Source organism: Dendrobates tinctorius, unplaced genomic scaffold, assembly GCF_039654945.1.
Source record: "Dendrobates tinctorius isolate UK_male_01 unplaced genomic scaffold, ASM3965494v1 ptg000057l, whole genome shotgun sequence".
Classification (NCBI taxonomy): domain Eukaryota; kingdom Metazoa; phylum Chordata; class Amphibia; order Anura; family Dendrobatidae; genus Dendrobates; species Dendrobates tinctorius.
Window position 1 is genome coordinate 27,948,949 of NW_027361725.1, and position 22,196 is coordinate 27,971,144.

The 22,196-nt window shown below is 47.6% G+C and overlaps 1 protein-coding gene across 3 annotated transcripts in view; it reads left to right on the forward strand.

Annotated features, from left to right (window-relative positions):
• Nucleotides 1-22,196, forward strand: part of GEMIN2 (gem nuclear organelle associated protein 2) — a 58,307-nt gene that overhangs the window by 26,946 nt on the left and 9,165 nt on the right. For all 3 annotated transcript variants that reach the window (XM_073577862.1, XM_073577860.1, XM_073577863.1), the window contains exons 7-9: nt 4,822-4,890; nt 5,007-5,117; nt 5,256-5,314. In XM_073577862.1, the coding sequence (XP_073433963.1) occupies nt 4,822-4,890; nt 5,007-5,117; nt 5,256-5,314 (239 nt within the window). The remainder of the gene's footprint in view (nt 1-4,821; nt 4,891-5,006; nt 5,118-5,255; nt 5,315-22,196) is intronic.

Here is a 22,196-nt window from a genome sequence, read left to right on the forward strand (position 1 = left end):
GGGATGATGGTGGCTTCCATGGAAGCAGTACCCTTTGCGCAGTTTCATCTTCGCCCCCTCCAGCTGTCTCTGCTTTCAGCCTGGGACAAGACCATGATGTCCTTGGACCGTCCTATTCGGCTCCCTCTCAGAGTGAGGCAATCTCTCACTTGGTGGCTACGGCCAGCGTCAGTTCTCCAAGGGAGGTCCTTCCTTCCGCCTCAGTGGCAAGTCGTCACCACCGATGCGAGCCTTCTAGGATGGGGAGCCGTGTTCCATCAGAAAGCGGCCCAAGGACGCTGGAATCCACAGGAGTCTCTCCTCCCAATCAATCTTCTGGAGATCAGAGCAATCTTCCTGGCCCTTCTTCATTGGCAGCCTCTCCTCTCCGGCAAGCCGGTCCGTACTCAGTCGGACAACGCCACGGCCGTGGCGTACATAAACCATCAGGGGGGCACGCGCAGCAAGCAAGTAATGTCAGAAGTGGCCAAGATATTCCGCTGGGCAGAATGTTACGTTCCGGCAATCTCCGCCGTCCATATTCCAGGGGTGGAAAATTGGACTTTCTGAGTCGCCAGGGCCTAGCGTCCGGCGAATGGTCCCTGCACCCCACAGTCTTCAATCAGATATGCCACCGTTGGGGCACCCTGGATGTCGACCTCATGGCATCTCGGATGAACCACAAGGTGCCGCAGTTTGTAGCCAGGTCCAGGGACCCTCTAGCCGTCGCATGCGACGTGCTGTGACTCCGTGGTCCCAGTTTCAACTTCCTTATCTGTTCCCGCCTCTGGCCTTGATTCCACGAGTGGTCAAAAAGATAAAATCGGAAGGCGTACCAGTGATTCTAGTCGCTCCAGATTGGCCAAGACGGCCTTGGTACGCGGAACTAGTCAACATGCTCGCGGACGTCCCCTGGAGGCTTCCAGACCGTCCAGACCTTCTCTCGCAAGGCCCCCTTTACCACGAGAATTCTCAGTCTCTGAGTTTGACGGCATGGCTGTTGAGACCGCAGTCTTGAAGGAATCAGGTCTGTCCAGTCAGGTTATTCAAACTATGATTAGAGCCAGGAAACCAGCCTCTTCCCGCATTTACCATAGGTACTGGAAGGCTTTTTTCCGTTGGTGCGATGATAAAAAAAGTCTTCCCAATGTCCTTTTCTATGCCATCTATCCTTGGGTTTCTTCAGTCCGGATTAGAAGCGGGTCTGTCCCTCAGTACGCTCAAGGGCCAGGTTTCTGCTCTCTCTATCCTCTTCCAAAGAGAGCTAGCTTCTCTACCGCAGGTAAAAACCTTTCTCCAAGGGGTTTCCCATGTGGCTCCTCCTCATCATTCGCCAATAGACCATGGGATCTCAACCTCGTTCTTAGCGCTCTCCAGAAGGTGCCGTTCGAGCCTCTCCAAGACATTCCTTTGTCTCTTCTCTCGTGGAAGGTCACCTTTTTGATCACCATTTCATCCATCAGAAGAGTTTCTGAATTGGCGGCCTTGTCATGTCGTTCCCCTTACCTGATTCTCCATCAGTACAAAGCCGTCCTCAAGCCCGTTCCTTCTTTTCTTCCAAAGGTGGTTCCCTCTTTCCATATCAATGAGGATATCGTTCTAACTTCTTTTTGTCCGGCTCCCTCTCATCCGCTTGAGAAGTCTCTCCACAAACTGGACGTAGTTAGAGCCCTGCGTGTCTATCTCGCCAGGACTTCTTCCTTTCGTCTGTCTGATTCCTTGCTGGTCATCTCTGAAGGTCGCCAGAAGGGCCTTCCGGCTTCCAAATCCACGATCGCTCGCTGAATTCATTCTACCATTCTGGAAGCGTATCGTCTTCAGGAAAAACGACCCCCTCCGGGAGTAAGAGCTCATTCCACCCGGGCTGTGGCGGCTTCGTGGGCTGTTCGTCACCAGGCTTCGGCCATGCAAATTTGCAAGGCCGCAACCTGGTCGTCTTTGCATACCTTTACGAGGTTCTACAGGGTTCATACCCAGGCCTCGTCTGATGCTGTTGTTGGTAGGAAGGTTCTGCAAGCGGCGGTGGCTCACCGGCCGACTTAAGCCCTTCCGTTACTTTTGTTCCTTATTGCTATTCCCACCTTTGGGACTGCTTTGGAACGTCCCATGGTAATCTGTGTCCCCCAATAAGGCGATAAAGAAAGATGGATTTTTGGTTCTTACCGTAAAATCTCTTTCTTGGAGCCTTCATTGGGGGACACAGCACCCTCCCTGTTTAATTTGTACCGTGTTGGGTCTTAGAGTCCCTTGTTGGGTTGGTACATATGTTTAGAGTTTTCTCTTTGCTTCTCCTACTGCTTTTTCACCAACTGAGGTGCTCGGTGCCTGTCGGTGGGTGTATACTGCCAGGGAGGAGCTAATTTTTATTGTTTTGCATAGTGTCAGCCTCCTAGCAGCAGCATACACCCATGGTAATCTGTGTCCCCCCCAATGAAGGCTCCAAGAAAGATTTTACGGTAAGAAACAAAAATCCATCTTTTATGAGCAGCAGATGATCACTAGAGGAGTAGTAAATCTGCATTGCTTGGAAAACTGATTGACAGGTTGGTCACATTCGTCAAGCATAGTGCTTGACAAGTGTGACCAACTTTTTACTCAATAGTAAAAGATAGGATGTTAAAAATAATTTAAAAAAAAATCTTATTCTCACCTTCCGACGGCCCCGATCTGCTCTGCGGCGCTCCCGGCATCTTCCGGTCCCAGTAATGCTTTGCGAGAAGGACCTGCGATGACGTCGCGCTCGCGAGAGCGCGACGTCGTCACAGTCATTTGTGCAAAGAATTACTGGGACCGGAAGATGCCGGGAGCGAGGCGGGAAGGACTCCAGTGGCCGTCGGAAGGTGAGAATAACAATATTTTTTATTTTAATTCTATTTTTTACAGGATTATGGTACCCAGGGCCTGGAGGAGAGTCCAGACTCCAGACCCTGGGTACCATCCGCACATGAAGCTCTCACTTCACGCATGGTGGGCATGGCCACATGCGAAAAATGAGCGTTTCAATGCAATCTTATGGGTGCGGAATCTCCACGATTCCGCAAAAAGAATGAGCATGCTGCGGATTTTTGCCGCTATGCGATTCCACAGCGGAAAAATCTGCAACATTAGCATAGTATTGCGGAATCCCATAGGATGCGGGTTTTTTTGCGTTTTCGCGCTTAAACGTCGCGGAAACGCAAAAAAAATGCTACATGTGAACACAGCCTTAATGTGGAAAAAGGGGGAGAGGAATTAATTTGAATTTATATAGTCTTAAAAACTTTCTGGTTTTCATTTTTCACGTTATTTTGTTGGTCCCTGAGGAAAGTGTTCTTAAACTTCAGTCCTCAAGGTCCACCAACAGATTTCGTTAGTATTGCACAGGTGATAGAATTACCTTCTGTGCAATATTACAATATTCTGTTGATGTGCACTAAGGATTGAAGTTGAGGAACATTGCCATAGAAGGACTAAGTAAAAAAAAAAAAAAAAAAAAATGGTTAAAAATCACAGGAAAATGTTTTGTCAACTTTTTTTTTTCCCTGATAGTGCTTTAACACTATATGGAAAGATAAAATGCAAATTCCAGTCTACTTTTCAGATCCAGAATTTTCCCACAATCTGCTGACACTATCTGGGTAACTAATGCTCTGCACAATGCAAGTAGTGCAATGTATCAGTGTGATTTAAAGGATGCTGGTTCAAGTTCCCTTGTGGGAATAATAAATAATGTAGGCTTAAAAAAAGTTTTTCCTCATGCTTAGTCCACCCCACACTTTCCCCTTCTCGCCCCCCCCCCCCCCCAAAAAAAAAAAAAAAATTAATAAAGTTATCAAAATGTCCTATGCACCCCCAAAAATGGAGTCAACGAAAACTACAGCGTTTCGCACAAATTTAAACCTAATGACAGCTCTGCTTTTGTAAAGCCTATGACTGAAAATACTTACCGTTTTTGTATTGCTATATTTTGAAAGTCATAAAACTAATAGAAATTTGTCAGCACCATAAACTTATTGCCCGTCTTCTTCTGAGTCATGTGACAGCAACTCAGACTCTCCGGATTATACTACGCTCCAAGGGACCAGAAAGTGGCTTTTACAATGTAAGCCTATAGAGAGAAGTTATTACAAAATCTATTGCTCTATGTACACCAACATGATGGCAGTTTTGTCATGTTAAACTAGCTACATCATGGAATAGTGGCTGCAGAGATGAGCAAAACAATTTTATTTTAGTATTTCTCATCTTTGATGCTCAGATATTTGCTTGTAAAGTTTAGATTTAATTTATGCTAGACCCCCAGGGACGTTAACAGAGATTAGTCTGTGGGGGTGGTTACTTTTCCCCTGCATGACATTCACCAATAATAATCAGGCGGTATCATGCATAGAAATAAAAGAACACTCCTCCTAGATTTGCTTAGACTTGGCTTTTTCCTAGAAGACTTGAAATGACACACAGCCCTATTCTCCTTTTTCCAGACCACTTTATTAACATTTTAAGAATTTTTTTTTTTTCAAACATACAAGGGATAGGGGAAAGGGAATAGCCCTGTTCTCCTCACTGATCTCTGCACCTATTGTAACCCCTTTTATAAAGCAGAGCTGTGTGTCATTAAAAACACCAATTGCAGCTTTCATCTCACTAACAGTTCAATACAAGGCCAATTGCAAGATTTCCATTTTTCATTTTTTAATACATATTGTGAGTAAAGGAAAAATGGCAACATTTTTAATAAGTACATATAGCACAAAAACTTGACTTAATAGGTAATTTTCTCATGATCTCTTCCCTTTAATCATTTCCTTCCCCTTCCCCCCAAAAAAAAATCACATTATTTTCAATATTTTATTTTTATCTTAGGGTACGGTTACAAGTGTGTTGGAGTATCTGGTGAATTGGTTTGAAGAAAGAGATTTCACTCCAGAACTGGTAAAAAAAAAAAATATATATATAATAATATAATTTTTTTTTTTTTTTTTCTTAGTCTGATTTTTGACAATCAAAATTAAAGTGCTAAATTGTGCCTGTCTTTTTTTTGCTAACAGGGTCGTTGGCTGTATGCCTTGCTTGCCAGTTTGGAAAAACCCCTGCTACCAGAAGCCCATTCACTTATCAGACAGCTTGCACGCAGATGTTCACAAGTTAGAGCTGGTGTGGTATGAAGAGCTTTATTGTAGATGGCAAAAAATGGCACCGTTGGATTACATGCATTCATTAGTAGTTTCATCACAAGTCCTATACAGACATATATTGGGTGTTGCTTGTTTTTATATTTCTATTTTCTGTGTTTGCAGGAACACAGGGAAGATGAGAGAGTGTCGGCTTTAAACCTGTTTATCTGTTTAGTTGGCAGGTAATGTTTGTTTTTTTTTTTTTTTTGTTTTTTTTGTCTTGTTTGTCCTGCTTCTATTGCGTCAATTTCTCTCTAAACCTCTCTTTTCTGTAAACTGGTGCCCGGCATTGAACTGTGTATTCCTAATGGAGTCCCACTAATGCTTTGTAGAATGGTAGTATCATGTCCCTGTCTCTTCTTAATAAATTACAATCTCCTTCTGGCCTTCTAAAACACTTGTTTAACCACTTGACTCTGCATGCTTTTTAAAAGTACACCCAGATCCTTCTCTACAAGTGACTCTCCTAGTTCTTATCTAGAACATATGATGACTTCAGATAATTAGTTGCAGGTACATAGCTTTTTATTTCTCAGTATTGAAACTCATCTGCCAAGCGAATGCCCAAACACTGTTTGTCCAAGTCATCTTACAATTTACGAACATTTTCCATAACTTGCACTATAGTAAGTAGTTTGGTGCCATTTGCGAAAATAGAAACTGCACAATTAATCTTGGTTTCTATAGCATTAATAAATAAGTGTAAGCAATAGCACTGAACCTTGAGTGTGCACCATTTTATTAACAAGGACCATTTTGTAGTAGCAATCATTCATCAAAACTCTCCAGGTGTGGTCTTGGCAAAGGAGAAAATAAGATAAAAACAGTCGCAAAGTTTAAAAAACACAACAGGAACTGCTACCCCTCTGTCCAGGTTTTTACTCCCCTCTTTATAGGTGTCAGGTTAGTTTGATAAATTCTGTCCTTCGTAAAACAATGCCAACTAGCACTTGATATTTTCTATCACGTACTCTTGCGTTTAAACCCTTACAATCTCCCAAACATTTTTTCACCGACAATAGATGTTAATGGGAGCCTGTCAGCAGGATTATGCACAGTAACCTACATACAGTGTCGGCGCCATTATAGTGTGTACAATGATACCTTGGGTGATGAAATTTGTCTTGTGGTTGTTGTTTAATCTGTATTTTCAGTTTTGAGTTAGATATACCCTTGCTCCGGGTCGGCCTGTGGGGGGTCTTCATGTGGTGTTCTGATTAGGTATTCATAATATAGACTGCTGACAGGTCACCGATCCCTCAGTGACGTGCCTCCTGGTTTGCATAATGAATATACAGTATATACATGCCTCAAAAAAAAAAATCCCTTCTGCAGACAGTTACCAGCCGTGGCTCCTGCTCTGCAGCATAATCGCCTGTGTACTGTGTATAGAATTAATGTGATTGAGGTTATAAAAATAAAAAAATGCATTTGAAAATGGCGCCTGCCTGCGCATTAGCACCTATTGGTGATTCGATAGCTGTGACTGTGCATTCGCCGGCGGCGCCAAAGTGGAGGAAAAATTTATTTTTTATTCGGTCGTCCATGACAGCACCACCTGAGAGAGGGGATCCGCCCTTTAGGAACAGGAAACCTACAGATACAAAAGGGTGGCACCTCTCCCACGCATCAGTTGGTTTCCTGTTCCTAGAGGACAGGACTCTCTTCAGATCGTCCGTCATGGAGTCGGCGTTGAGTACCCAGGCCGGCTGACCGACCCAGGTAGCGAGGGGGTCTCCTACCTCGGTCAGTGCGGGGTCCCTGGAGGCGCCACGGTGGGGCCGGGTAGGTCACCACGGCAGTGGACGGAGCAGGTGGAGCAGGGGTCCGGTGGATGCCGTCTCCAAAAACGCCAGCACCTGGTATGTATGCCCCGGTCCTGCTGCGCTTCCCCAGGCCCGGTCCTCCCGGTCAGTGCTGGCCCCTGGCGGGCTCATGGCGGCGTGCGCAGTGGGGCATTCCGGGCAGGAGGCGCTGCGCGGCTCCTTCGCGCGCGCTCCCGCAGGGCTCTGATGAGCGGCGGAAGTGTGGTGCCGGCCGGCCTCCGGCGCGCGCCGCGAGTGCATGCCCGTCCGGGGGTCGCGCGGCGACCCGGGTAAGGCAAGGGGGGCCGGAGCATGGGGGAGGGAGCGCGGAAAGCCGGGTGGGTGGTGCTATGGCAGGATACCTGCTGACCCGGACAACAGGAGGCCATATAAGGCAGATGGGGATGCCGCTGGGGTGCTTCTGAAGGCCCCAGCAATGGATACAACGGAAGCCCCCTTGGACCAGTAGGACGAGGCGCAGGAGCGCCCGCAAAAACAGGCCACGACAAAACCGCATGCGAGTGGCCAGCAGAAAAAACAGACGAACTAGCGACCAGAGCCGCGAAAGTTCCTCCAGAAAGGACCCCCCTGCCTCCCTCCGTGATCCGGTACCTGCTTCATCTGCATGGGTAAGAGATCTCCGTGAATGTACCCTGATGCAGTGTTCCCTTATGTTTTTTTTCAGGGGAAGAAGGCTACGGGAAAACAGAAGCACAGGGAATGTGCCCTCTGTAGTTCCCCCCTACCAGATGGCCACCCTAAAAAATTATGCCAACCATGCATTCGGCAAACGGTAGGGGTTATTAAAGACAGGGAGTCCAGGGGTAGATTGTCAGGCCCTTATACTCTCCCCCGTTTATGCAGGTAGCGGAAGAGACACCTGACTTCACTTCGAACCTGAGAGAGATGATCAGGGCAGAAATGAAAGTCTTACCTCAAAGAGAACCTTCTAAGAGAAGAGAGGCTAGTGGTTCAGGCTCGGAGACCTCAGTCGCCCCTAGGAAAGGCGATAATTCCTCGGACTCCTCGTCGTCTTCCTCGGATGAAGACTCTAGCCGGTTCTGCTTCCCCTTAGACCAGATGGACAGATTAGTGAAAGCAATATGGTCCACCATGGGGGTAGCGGACAAAAAACGGGAACTCTCAGCACAGGACATAATGTTCGGGGGTCTAGACCCCAAAAAACGCAGAGCTTTTCCATTAAACGATAAGGTTCAGAACCTAATTGACAGAGAATGGAAGAGACCGGAAAAAAGGGGCTCCATGCCACCAGCCTTTAAGCGGAGATACCCCTTTGATAACCCGGTAGTAAACAGATGGGATAAAGCCCCGAAACTAGACGCAGCAGTAGCCAAAGCATCTAAAAAATCCGCCATACCATTTGACGATATGGCCTCCTTGAAAGATCCGCTAGATAAAAAAGCGGATTCTTTTCTTAAAGGGACATGGGAGATGTCAGCAGGCGCGTTAAGACCAGCGGTAGCTGCCACCTGTACAGCCAGATCGATGATGGTCTGGCTAGATCAGCTGGATTCCGAGCTAAAAGACGGAGCTTCAAGATCATCTATTTGGAAAAGTTTGCCGATCATTCAGAATGCCGCGGCGTTTTTAGCCGATGCTTCTGCAGACTCTGCAAGAATGGCGGCTAAAGCCGCGGGTCTATCTAATGCAGCGCGAAGAGTGCTCTGGTTAAAATGTTGGCCAGGAGATATTCAAGCCCGGTCCCGTCTCTGTTCCATTCCCTGCGAGGGGGAGTACCTATTCGGCCCCGTCTTGGACGAATTGTTAGAGAAAGCTGGAGATGACAAAAAGAAATTTCCCAGTCTCCCGAACCCCTCGTACAGACGTCCCTTTACCAGAAAAGGTTTTTTCCGGAGAAGGCCGTCCAGAGATCAGGGCAGATGGGAGGAGAAAAAAAGGAAAGGTACAGGATTCATGTTTGGAGGGGGGCGCCAGGAAGGTCCAGCTCGAGATACGAAAAAGCCGCCCCAATGACTAGTTACCCCGGTAGGAGGGAGACTAGCTGCCTTCTACCCATCCTGGTCTATGATCTCTAATAGCAGCTGGATATTGGGGATAATAGCCGTGGGACTACGACTAGAGTTTTCTAGGGTTCCCCTTGATCAATTTAAAATCACCCCACTCAGGTCGTCTGCTTCAGAACAAGCTGCCCTGGAGGCCGAGGTTCATGACCTGTGTGCCAAGAAAGTCCTGATAGAGGTTCCAGAGGGAGAATGGGGGAAGGGATTCTACTCCCCTCTGTTCCTGGTCCGCAAACCAGACAGCTCCTTTAGGACAATAATAAACCTTAAGGCCCTCAACAAGTTTTTGGTCATACGTCCTTTTAAAATGGAAACAATTAAATCTGCAATAAAATTGCTGTTCCAAAACTGCTTTATGGTGGTGTTAGATCTAAAAGACGCATACTACCATATACCCATCCATGCAGGCCATCAGCGGTTTCTCAGAGTGGCGGTTCAGTTGGATGGGTCAATTCGACATTTCCAATATGCGGCCCTCCCCTTTGGAGTGGCAGTCGCTCCCCGAGTGTTTACTAAAGTAATAGCGGAGGTCATGGCCCATCTACGTGAATCGAACATTCTGGTGATCCCCTACCTGGACGATTTTCTTATTGTAGGTAAAACGGCGAATCATTGTTTACAACAGCTACAAAAGGCAATGTCCGCCCTAGAACGGTTAGGATGGTTGCTGAACGTCAAAAAGTCTCGGTTGCAACCAATGAAAGTCCAACAATTCTTGGGCCTAACCCTGGATTCTGAAAAACAGGAATGCCGTCTGCCTCCGGAGAAGCTTGTTCGCCTCCATTTTCAGATCCTGAACGCCTCCAATAACCCCACCATGTCCCTCATGAAAGCCATGTCCCTTCTAGGCTCTCTTTCGGCCTGTATCCCGGCAGTCCAGTGGGCCCAGTTTCATGCAAGGAAACTACAGAGCGAGGTCTTATTACATCAAAAAGTCCTTGGGGGTTACTTGGAGGGTCAGCTAACCTTGTCCCGTAACACAAGGGTGTCCCTAGAGTGGTGGTTAGACAAGGATAACTTGTCTAAAGGGGTGCCCTGGGAGTATAACGTAACCCGCATAGTCACCACGGATGCTAGTCCTTACGGTTGGGGAGCTCATATGGGTGAAATATTAGTCCAGGACCAATGGCAACATGATCAGTTAGGAATGTCATCTAACCTAAAAGAATTGACAGCAGTAGAACAGGCGGCTAAAAAGCTCCTTGTGTATCTACAGGGCCATCACGTGCGAGTGTTCTCCGACAATCAGGTCGCCGTGGCATATATCAATCACCAAGGCGGGACCCGTTCCAGACCCCTGATGATTGTAGCAGAGCGGTTGTTCCATCTAGCAGAACAATACTTTCTATCTTTAACAGCGTTGCATATAAAAGGAAGAGACAACATCACGGCAGACTTTTTAAGCCGCAATCAGCTAAAGCAAGGGGAATGGTCCCTAAACACCTCCATATTCAATCTGATTGTTCAAAAGTGGGGATATCCAGAGGTAGACCTCTTCGCCACCAGAGACAACAGGCAATTGAAACAATTCTGCTCCCTAAATCCCAGAGAGAATCCTCTGGCGGTAGATGCCTTCCTGATAAAGTGGGACTTCAAACTAGCCTACGCCTTCCCTCCCCTATCTCTTCTACCCCTGGTGATGAGGAAAATCAGGAAAGACAGAGCGAGGGTTATAGTCATCGCTCCATTTTGGCCCAGGAGAGCATGGTTCTCGTGCCTCAGGACCATGTCGGTGTCCGATCCTTGGGTTCTGCCGGACATCCCGGATCTCCTGTCCCAGGGCCCAGTCTTCCATCCTCAGGTGGCTGGCCTTCATCTGACGGCGTGGAGTTTGAATGGTCATTATTAGAAGAGAAGGGCTTCTCCGCAGACCTAATTAACACCCTACTTAAGAGTAGAAAAATCATTACCACAAAAATTTGTCAGAATTTGGAAGAAATTCCTTCAAAACTCAGGAGTAGTCGCTGGGGATTCAGCGCCTATAATGCAGATATTAGAGTTCCTACAAAGAGGTCTGGACATGGGGCTCTCTACCAGTACCCTTAAAGTACAAGTGTCAGCCTTGGGGGCTCTGTTTAGCTGTAACATCGCTGGTAATTGGGTAAGCAGGTTCATTAAGGCGGCAGGTAGATCCAGGCCAATAATGAAGGATAGGTTCATGCCGTGGGACTTGAACCTAGTCCTCACTGCTATGACAGAGACTCCATTCGAACCTATCTCGTCGGCTTCCCTAAAAAACCTGTCCCTCAAGGTAGCCTTCCTGGTAGCTCTAACATCAGCCCGCAGAATAAGCGATATCCAGGCTTTATCTAGGTGTCCTCCTTATTTACAGTTCAAAGAGGATAGGGTAATACTTAGACCTGATCCAGCGTACTTGCCGAAGGTAGTTTCTAGTTTCCATAGGACACAGGAAATAGTTCTTCCATCCTTCCTCCCTAATCCAACTAACGAGAAGGAAAAGAAACTACACACCCTGGATGTCAGGAGAGGCCTCATATAATATCTGACAGTCACCGATCCCTGGAAGAAAGATAATGCCCTATTTATCTCTCATCAAGGCCACAGGAAAGGTTGTAGAGCATCAAAAAATACACTAGCCAGATGGATTAGAGAGGCTATTTCAATAGCATACACCTCAAAGGGCAGGTCGCCACCCGGGAAGCTGAGGGCGCATTCCACCAGAGCCATGGCGACCTCATGGGCCGAAAGATCAGAAGTCTCCATTGACCAGATTTGTAAGGCGGCTACTTGGTCCTCTCCGAGCACCTTTTATAGTCATTATAGGCTAGACCTGGGTGCTTCCACAGACCTCTCTTTTGGTATAAGGGTGCTGCAGGCTGTAGTCCCTCCCTAAAGCTGATATTACTCTCTGTAAATCTCTCAGGTGGTGCTGTCATGGACGACCGAATAAAGTCTTAGTTACTCACCGGTTAACGGTATTTTTCGGAGTCCATGACACCACCCGTATATTCCCTCCCTTTTAGTTTGATTGGGGTGTGCACGTCTATTTCTTGTATATGCTCACTGGTGGTAAAAGTTTATAATTGTAAAGAATACTGTACATAAATCATGCATTAACCTTGGAAGTCCTCTTGTGCTCTGTAATCCAACTGATGTGTGGGAGAGGTGCCACCCTTTTGTATCTGTAGGTTTCCTGTTCCTAAAGGGCGGATCCCCTCTCTCAGGTGGTGCTGTCATGGACTCCGAAAAATACCGTTAACCGGTGAGTAACTAAGACTTTTCCTTCTCTAGCAAGATGGTAGCCCATGCGCAGTAGCAGCTATCGGATCACGTCTATATGCACCGATAGATGCGACTGCGCAGATGCAGCGGGCGCCATCTTCAAATGGATTTTTTATTTTTTTTGGGAACATCAGGATAACCTCAACCATAATTATATACACAGTGCATAAGCAATTATGCGCCACGGCTGGCACCTGCCTGTAGAAGGGTTTTTTTTTTTTTTTTCAGTATGTATATATAATATTCATTATGTAAACTAGGGGGCAAGACACTGAGGGATCAGTGACCTGTCAGAAGCCATTCATATGAATACCTAATCAGAGCACCACATGAAACCCCCCTTCCCCACATGCCGCCCCAGAACATGAGAATCTCATTAACTCAAATCTGAAAATAAAGAAGAAATAACCACAAGATGAATTCCATCAACCAAAATATCATTGTAATCAGTATAATGGTGCCGACCTGACCCTGTCTGTAGGTTCCTGTGCACAATACTGCTGACAGGTTCCCTTTAAAGGAATATTCTCAAGTTGTCTCTTGAGCAACTCGCAACTCTGCAGTCTCCTTATCGTTTTCTTAGTTTCTGGTATCAGGCAAGGTGGGTTCTCCTCCTTGAGTGACCGCACTGGTGAGGAGCAGAGCTGTAATGGAACTTTAAAGCTCAGCACAAGGTCTGCTATAAGACATTCACAGTGGCTTGCTCTGGAGTCTACACTGCTACCACTATATTTACTTATAGAGATAACGGGATTTAAACAAACACTCAACTCAGGACACCAAGAGCAGAAATTGGAGACCTGCTTTGAAAGCTGTGGGGCTGGTAATTTATAACTGCATCTTTCTAGAAGGTGAAGGGGGAGAAGTGAGCAGCTGACTGCTGTATAGATATCAATGGGCTGGAGAGAACTCTCCTGCAATGTAACTACTGCACACTGTTGGCCAGGGTCTGGAGGTCAAGCTCCATGTATATAAGCAGTGTGATGTAAAGGTCAAAAGCTCTCATTGCTGAGGAATGACAGCAGATATAAAAAGCAAGTCAATTGCAAATTTGCTTATTTTTCATGCCGTCTGAATAATTTATGCAATTATTCATTCTGTCTTGGCAATCCATCCGCACTGAATAATCACGTCGCAGGGCACCATTGGGCGGTTAGAACAGTGTGTCTTTCACAAATTGACAGCAGCATTTCACAGGTTAACAGCCGCGGGCTCAGCTCCACGCATAATGCAGCCATCATCTGCAGACAAGTCTGGGAGAAAGCCGATGATATAACTGTCGTGTGTCGGTAGGGGATTAAGGGCACTGAGATCAGATACTTCCACCACTCCTTTTTTTTTTTTTTTTTTTTGAGCAGTGTATATTTAAAGGAAACATTAAAATATCACATCCTAGATCTCACTGAATGAAATATTCAAGTTGCAAGTCTTTATTCATTACATCATTACATAGTGGAATGTGTTGAGAATAATAAAACATAAAAATGATCAATGTAAATCAAAATTAATATCCATGGAGGAATGGATTTAGAATGATGCTCAAAATCAAAGTGGAAAATCAAATTGCAGGCTGATCCAACTTCAGTGGACATGACTTAAGACAAGGAAACGATGCTCAGTAGTGTGTGTGGCATCCACATGCATGTATGGCCTCCGTACAACACCTGGGCATGCTCCTGATGAGGCGATGGATGTCCTCCTTAGGGATCTCCTCCCATGTCTGGATTAAAGCATCAGTCTCCTGGACAATCTGTGGTGCAACGTGGCGGATGGTGGAAGGAACTGGCAGGCCAGTCCATAGCATCAATGCCTTTATCTTGCAGGTACTGCTGGTACACTTCAACCACATGAGGCCTAGCATTGTCATGCATCAGAAGGGGCCTGTGCACCCGCATATGGTCTCACAATGGGTCTGATCTCATCCCGGTACCTAATAGCAGTCAGGGAACCTCTGGCTAGCACATGAAGAGCTGTGCGGCTCTCCAAAGAAATGCCTTCCCACACCATTACAGACCCACGGTCATGCTGGAGGATGTTACAGGCAGCAGAACGTTCTCCACAGCGTCTCCAGTCTGTCACGTCTGTCACATGTGCTCAGTGTGAACCTTCTCTTATCTGTGAAGAGCACAGAGCGCCAATGTTGAATGTGCCAATCTTGGTGTTCTCTGGCAATTGCCAATCGCCCTGCACGGTGTTGGGCTGTAAGCGCAACACACGTTTGTGGACGTCGGTCCCTCATACCACCCTAATGAAGTCTGTTTCTGACAGTTTGAGCAGACACATGAATGTTATTGGCCTGCTGGGGGTCATTCCGCAGGGCTCTGGCACTACTCCTGTTCCTCCTTTCACAAAGGAGGAGGTAGCGGTCCTGCTGCTGGGTTGTTGCCCTCCTGCCACCCCCTCCATATCTCCTGCTGTACTGGCCTGTCTCCTGGTATCTGCTCCATGCTCTGGACATTGTACTGACAGACACAGCTACCCTTGTTCCCTCAGCTCGCATTGATGTGCCATCCTGGATGAACTGCAATACCTTCTGTGAGTTGTAGACAGCACCTCATGCTACTGTACAGTACCTCTAGAGGTGAAAGCTATGGCAAAATCCAAAAGTGACCAAAATAGCCACAAAGGATGAGAACAGAGAAATGGTCTGTGGTCACCCCCTGCAGAACCACTTTTTTATGGGTCTTGTCTCGCTACTTGCCTATCATTTCTACCTGTTGTCTGCTCCATTTGCACTATAGCAGGAGAAATTGATTCACAATCAGTGTTGCCTCATAACTGGAAAGGTTGATTTCACAGAAGTGTGATTGACTTGGACTTACATTGTATTAAGTGTTCCTTCCCTTTATTTTTTTGAGCAGTGTATGTAGAGCTGAAGAACCCATTCAGTAATTCTGCCTTTTCTTGATCCTCATTGACCAAATTTAGCATTATTTGGACGATCCATCTGCGCGAATCTTGTTTCTGTTTTGTTTATTTATACATTTAAGTAATTTCTTGGTTTTTGCCTTGCTTTCCGAACCTACCATTCAATAATAATTATTAATTTTCTTTCTATAGCGCCAACATATTCCACAGCACTTTACATTATAGAGGAGACTTCTACAGACAATAGACATTATAGCATAGCCATAAACACATAGATCAAAACAGATACCAATAGGAATGAGGGCCCTGCTCGCAAGCTTACATTCTATAAGGGAAAAGGGGAGACTCGAAAGGTGGATGGTAACAATTGCTTTTATTTTTATTGTTTGGACCATCCCTAGTGTAAGAATCGGGTGTTCCTGTTGCTGCATGAACCAGTTAACAGTCTAAATATGTAACAGTACAGACACAGAGGGCTATTAAATGCAAAAAGCATGTGAGAGCATGATGCAAAGAACCTGGATATGGTAAAAAATTTTGAAATGAGCCACACAGGAATATTTAGGTTTGTGCGTTGAGGCGTTAGGCCATTCTGAACAATTGCATTTTTAAGGCACACTTAAAACTGTGGGGATTAATCATATTAGCCTGGGTAGTGCATTCCAAAGAATTGCCACGGCACGTGAAAAGTCTTGGAGACAGGAGTGGGAGGTTCTGATTAATGAGGATGTTAACCTCAGGTCATTAGCAGAACGGAGGGCAAGGGTAGGGTAGTAGGCTGAGACCTGGGAGGAGATGTAGGGTGGTGCTGAGCCATGGAGTGCTTTGTGGGTGAGGGTAATAAGTTTATATTGAATTCTGGAGTGGATGGGTAGCCAGTGTAAGGACTGGCACAAGGTATAGACATCGGTATAGCGATTGGTGAGCAATATGATCCTGGCTGCAGCATTCAGGACTGATTGGAGAGGGGAGAGTTTGGTAAGAGGGAGACCGATTAGTAGAGAGTTACAATAGTCCAGACGAGGGGGCGTGGCCTGAGCGGCATGTGAGGAAGACGTGTGCCCGCTGAGCTCCCGCTTATACTTACTTAATTTAGCCGTTCCGTCCCCACAGCACGGCTAGTATAACCCCTGGAGGCTGCACCGGAGACGGTAGACACCGCGGGGCACCGGAGATCGCTGCTTCACCCCAGGATATGGGGAAAAGAGGTCAGAGAAGGGTGGCAGGAGAGGCCGGAGCGGGAGGCCAAGATGGCGCCGCCGCAGCGCGCGCCTTAGAGGAGGCCGCAGAAGACAGCGCAGCTAGGAACAGGGCAGTGGCGGCCAGGCTGCAGCGCTTTGCCCGCACGGCCGAGGCAGAGCAGGAGTCTCTCCAGGACTCTGATATGGACCAGGAGGCTGTGGCAGAGGACATGAGCCCGGGAATGGGGGAGGAGGAGGAGGCTGCCCATGCCAGAGTGCAGGGGGGGAAGGGAGCTGAGCCTAGCTGGAGTGATCTGGTGGAAAGAAATAAACAGCACCTCACAGCCTTGCAACTACAAGTTCCAGACGAGCCCACCAACAAAGACGTAATGCTGGCAGTGGTGCACTGTGGGACTGCGATCTCACATGTCCTGACACAACTGGGCTTTCTGCAGGAGTCCATGCAGACTGTGCGACATGAACTGCACAGTGTTAGAGACAGAACAAGCCAGCTGGAAAAACGTATGGGTGCTGTGGAGAATTCGGCCTCTGACTCAGGACAGCATTGTACAGAGCTCAAGAAGGATATGGCAGCTGTCTGGGCTAAAACTGACGACCTTGAAAATAGATCCAGATGGAATAATGTTCGTATTGTGGGCATGCCAGAGCGCTGTGAGGGAAATAATCCTACTGCCTTCATTGAAACATGGCTTAAGGAAACAGTAGGTGAGGACAATCTAACACACCTATATGCAGTAGAAAGAGCACACAGAGTCCCGACTCGGCCCCCCCCCCCCCCCCCCCGGTCATCCACCAAGACCTGTGCTGGCTAAAATCCTCCATTACAGGGATAGAGACGTTATCCTCAGATACTCAAGAGAACACCCTGACCTTACAATAGAAGGATCCAGAGTCTCCTTTTACCCGGACTTTTCGCCGGAAGTTCAGAAGATGAGAGCGAAGTTCACAGACATCAAGAAGCGTCTGAGAGCCTGTGGCGTCAAGTATTCCATGTTTTTCCCGGCTAAACTGCGTGTTGAGGCCTGGAATAAAATCCACTTTTTTCTGGACCCCAGAGAAGCCGTGGACTGGTTGGACCTTAACGAGCGACAGCTGAGGAAGGAGGGGAAGGAGCAGGAATGTGGCTGATGGTATCTTGGCTCGCTCAGTTATTATGGAGCCTTGCGGTTGAAGTCTGCGGTCCTGAGGCAATGGACTGCCTAAGAAGTCATATTTTTGTTTATTCTTATATTATTCTGTTATATGTTGTTTTTTAAGAATTTATGGTCCTTATGGGGCTTTGGTCTGAATACGGATAAGGAAAAATGCAAAGTGCTGTGGGGTTATATCCTGTCAAATGCGGGTAGTGAAAAGGAACTGAAGCGCCTGCTGAATGGGGTGGAAGGGTTCAACAGGACCCTTACTTGTTGCACCCTTGGTTCAGCCCAAGGAATTGTTGGAGGGTGTTCTTTGGGGGGAGGAGGGAGGGATTAGGTTCAAAATGTCCTTTGGCATACTTGTACATTTCAATATTGGCTATGGTGCGGCTGGGGGGGAGATGGTAGGCAATATGCTATGGTACGAAAATGGCTGACTTTAAGATACTTAGTTGGAATATCAGGGGGTTAAAGTCGCCGGTAAAACGACAGGCCATATTCTCCTTCATAACGGACCAGAAGCCGGCGGTTGTTTGTTTGCAGGAGACGCATCTCACACAGGAGACTCTGGGAATTCTGGATAAGAGATGGGTACAGGCGGGCTTTCACTCTACTCATTCCCAATACTCTAGGGGGGTTAGTATATTGATTCACTCCAGGACTCAATTTAAGTGTCACCGGGTGGTGGTGGACACAGAGGGGCAATTTGTTCTTCTATCTTGTACAATCTTTTCTACACCACTGGTGTTGATAGATATATATATATATATATATATATATATATATATATATATATATATAATATATACCTCCGCCATATAGCCGTAGAATTATCTATAAAGTTCTTGCCATTCTGAGAGATTTTCCGGGGGTTCCGCATATGATGGTGGGAGATTTTAACAATATTCTGGATTCGCACTGGGACAGGGGTAGCCATGAACCTTTGAGGCTGGGAGGTAATCTTACGCCATTTGGGGTGCTCGTGCGGGAGATAGCTTTGACCGACTTGTGGAGATGCCGTAACCCTGGTGTCCGTCAATTTTCGTGCTTCTCTACTCACTCCTCCGTGTCTCGCATCGATCTGTCCCTGGGTGATGATCTTATGCTGGGAAAAACTTTGGAGGTTAAATATCTGGCGCGAACGGTATCTGATCATTTGCCTGTTTCAGTCATGCTTGGGGGGGGGGGGGGGTGGGAACGGGAGGAGCGATAGACCTCTCTGGCGCCTCAACCCGTTTTGGCTGCAGCTAATCGATAAGAATAACGGCTTTATCCCTGAGTTGCAGGAATATCTTAGTCTTAATAGAGGCTCGACTTCTAGTGGGATCGTATGGGAGGCCTTAAAGGCGTACTTAAGGGGAATGTACATACGAGAGATTTCTAAAATAAAGACTGCCTCCAGGGCAAAATCACAACTTGTATTCAAGGAACTGGAAGATGCGGAAAGGGCCCTTGCAACTCAGAGCACACCTGCCACTCGGAAGCGGTTGGGGGAGGCGCAGTCAAAGGTGACCAAACAGACATTAGAGGCGGCGGCGGCGCAAAAACGGCTGTTTCAATCTACTCAATATTTTGAGAGTGGGGAAAGTGTGAGGCATTTGCTTTCTGTCGTGACATCGGCACAGAGAGGGTCTGCGACTATAGCGGGTCTTCAGGATGTGAATGGGCGACTACTCACTGACGCACCGGGGATTTTAAAAATTCTGGAGACTTTTTATGCTGACTTATATTCCTCACATGCTAGGGCCCCGACAGAGGATGTTGTTGCCTTTTTGGAGGCTGCCAGTCTCCCTAGGCTGACTCCTGAGGACAGACACTTTCTAGATAGACCTCTAAGTCTGGATGAGTTGGAGGAAGCTCTGGGAACCATGTCCAACGGTAAGGCACCTGGGGTAGATGGGTTGCCAGCTGAGGTGTTCAAACGGTATAGAACGGTGTTGCTCCCTGCTCTATTGACAGTGTTTAATGATAGTTTGGAACGGGGTGTTCTCCCACCGTCTATGCGAGAAGCTGTCATTGCCGTGCTGTTGAAGAAGGATAAAGATCCAACTCTGCCCGCATCGTATAGGCCCATCTCCCTGTTGACGCTAGACATTAAACTTTTAGCGAAGGTCCTGGCCATTCGACTCTCAAAGGTAGTAGCTGTGTTAATACACCCCGATCAGACGGGGTTTATGCCCAACAAATCGACGGCTATGAATATTAGGAGATTATATCTGAATATGCAGGTGAGGGCTGATAATGCCGGGAGGAGAGTGGTTCTGTCCCTAGACGCCGCTAAGGCATTTGATAGTGTGGAGTGGGACTATTTATGGGCGACGCTTCACCGTATGGGCTTTGGCCCGGGTTTTATTGGCTGGGTCAAGCTCTTGTACTCGGAGCCGAGTGCTCGGCTGAGGGCTAATGGTCGGTTGTCTGACCCTTTTTCACTTCATAGAGGAACAAGGCAGGGATGCCCTTTATCCCCGCTGCTGTTCGCTCTCGCGGTGGAGCCGTTGGCCTCGAGGATAAGATCGGACGCTGGCATAGAGGGGTTCCGGTTTGGGGAGCATGAGGAGAAGGTAGCATTATATGCGGATGACCTGTTGTTATTTTTAGCGGACGCGGACAGATCATTACAAAACACGATGACACTTCTTAGGGCGTTTGGGGAGGTCTCGGGTCTGGTTATTAACTGGGAGAAGTCTGCGCTCCTCCCACTGGACTCAAGCTCCTGTAGTGTGGTAGGTGTGCCGGTTGCCACGTCCCTCCAATATTTGGGCATCAGAATATCCAATAAGCTGACAGACTATGAGAGCCTAAATCTTGTTCCGCTGTTGGACAGGATCAAACAAGGTTAAGGCCTGGGCAAAGTTACACCTCTCTGTTGTGGGAAGAGTGAATCTGCTGAAGATGGTCGTTATGCTGCAACTCTTATATGTCCTCCACAACTTCCCTGTCTGGCTTCCCCAGAACAGGTTTCATAAAATTAATATGATTTTTAGAGAGCTCATCTGGCTGAAACAAGGCGCGAGAATTAAACTTGAACACTTGCAAAAACCTAAGGAAGAGGGGGGACTTGCGTTGCCCAGCCCATGGCTTTATTTTCTGTCTTCCCAATGCCAGCATGTAGCGGGAGGAATGGAGGGTGAGTTGGTGGATCTGGTGGGGGGGTCGGAAGATCCTTCAATTCCTAGTGAGGCGGGGATCACTGGTGTCGAGTCTGGAGTCGGGTAGATTTCGATCCCTTGCACTCAGGTTCCCTACGGTGCTTCTAATGATTAGGGTATGGGACAAGCTGAGGCAGCTGAGAGGAATATGCGGTCTTACAAAGTACTCCCCCATATGGGACAATCAGCATTTGCCATGCATGAAAACACTCAGAGGCTTTGCTCACTGGAGGCGGATTGGCATATGGTGGGTGTCGCAGCTGGTGGAGGGAGGAGTCTTTAAAACTTTTGAGCAATTGGGACGGGAATTTCCCCTCCAACGCTCTGTTTTATCAATATTTGCAGCTGCGTCACGCGTATATGGTACAGAGCAAAAAAGTTGACCTAACCGTGCACCATGACGTCATTGTCCATAGGCTTGGTATGCATGGGTCCACCAAGGGACTGATTTCGATGGTGTATGGTGGCTTACTTGGACAGGTCCTGTCAAGGCATCCTATTGGTGCACTGACAAAGTGGGAACAACAGCTGGGTACGATATCAGCGGAACAGTGGGACTCGATTCTACAGATGATTCCCAGATTATCTCTTAATGAGCCTGGACGCCTGTCTCAGCTATATATCCTCTATAGGACATACAGGTCTCCCGAATGGTTGTTCAGTAGAGGGTTGCGGTTGGATTCGAGGTGCCCCAAGTGCACGATGGATAATGCGGACATTTTACATATGATGTGGACATGCTCTTGCCTGCAAATATTCTGGATCGTGGTCCTTGGCTTTATACACTTGGTCACGGGACAGGATATTCCCAGGGACCCTACGGTTTGTGTTCTGGGTTATGTCGATGAGGTGGGAGGGGATCAATACCTTAAAATTGCTGTGGCCAGAATGTTATTTGTGGCCCGAAAGCTGATAGCTTATCACTGGATTTCTGCCAAAATCCCCTCAAGAAAAGAATACATTAATAGGTTGAACCAAATATTATATAGGGGAAAATTTGTGTACCTCAGGAGGGGTATGCCGCATATTTTTGGGAAAATTTGGGAGGGATGGTTGAGGGTTCCCGGCCTGGCTGCCTCGAATCTCCTAGATTAATGGGTGGGCCCTGGAGGTGGTCTCCTGTCGGTTGCTAATCGTCATTTCTCCTATGATATGGTTGTGTGATGGAATTGGGTTTTTTACTCTTCGCCACGACAGCACCCACTGGAGGTATCGGATCCGCCCATTTGGAACAGGAAACCCTACAGGAAAGATAAAAGGGGCGGTCCGCCTTTCCTCCTCAGTTTTGGTTTCCTGTTCCAAATGGAGCAGGATCTTACCTGGGCCATGCATCCGCCTGTGCGGTCTCTTCGGGAACGGCAGGGGCTGCGGTCCGGAAGCAGCGTCGGGGGAGACTCCGTTTGACGGCTCCCCCCTCGTCTGGTGGCATAGTGGTAATGGCCGGGTCCGGGGAGGGCCGCCCGGTCTTACCAGGGAGCGGGGCCGGTCTGGCATCCGGGGGATCCCCCCCCCATCGGTGGGGGTATAACGTGGATGGTGAGGCCATGAGCGCGCGAGCCGCGCGTGTTAATAGCGGTGGCGCGGGAGCAGGCCGGCGCCCGACGCTCCTATACCCCGGA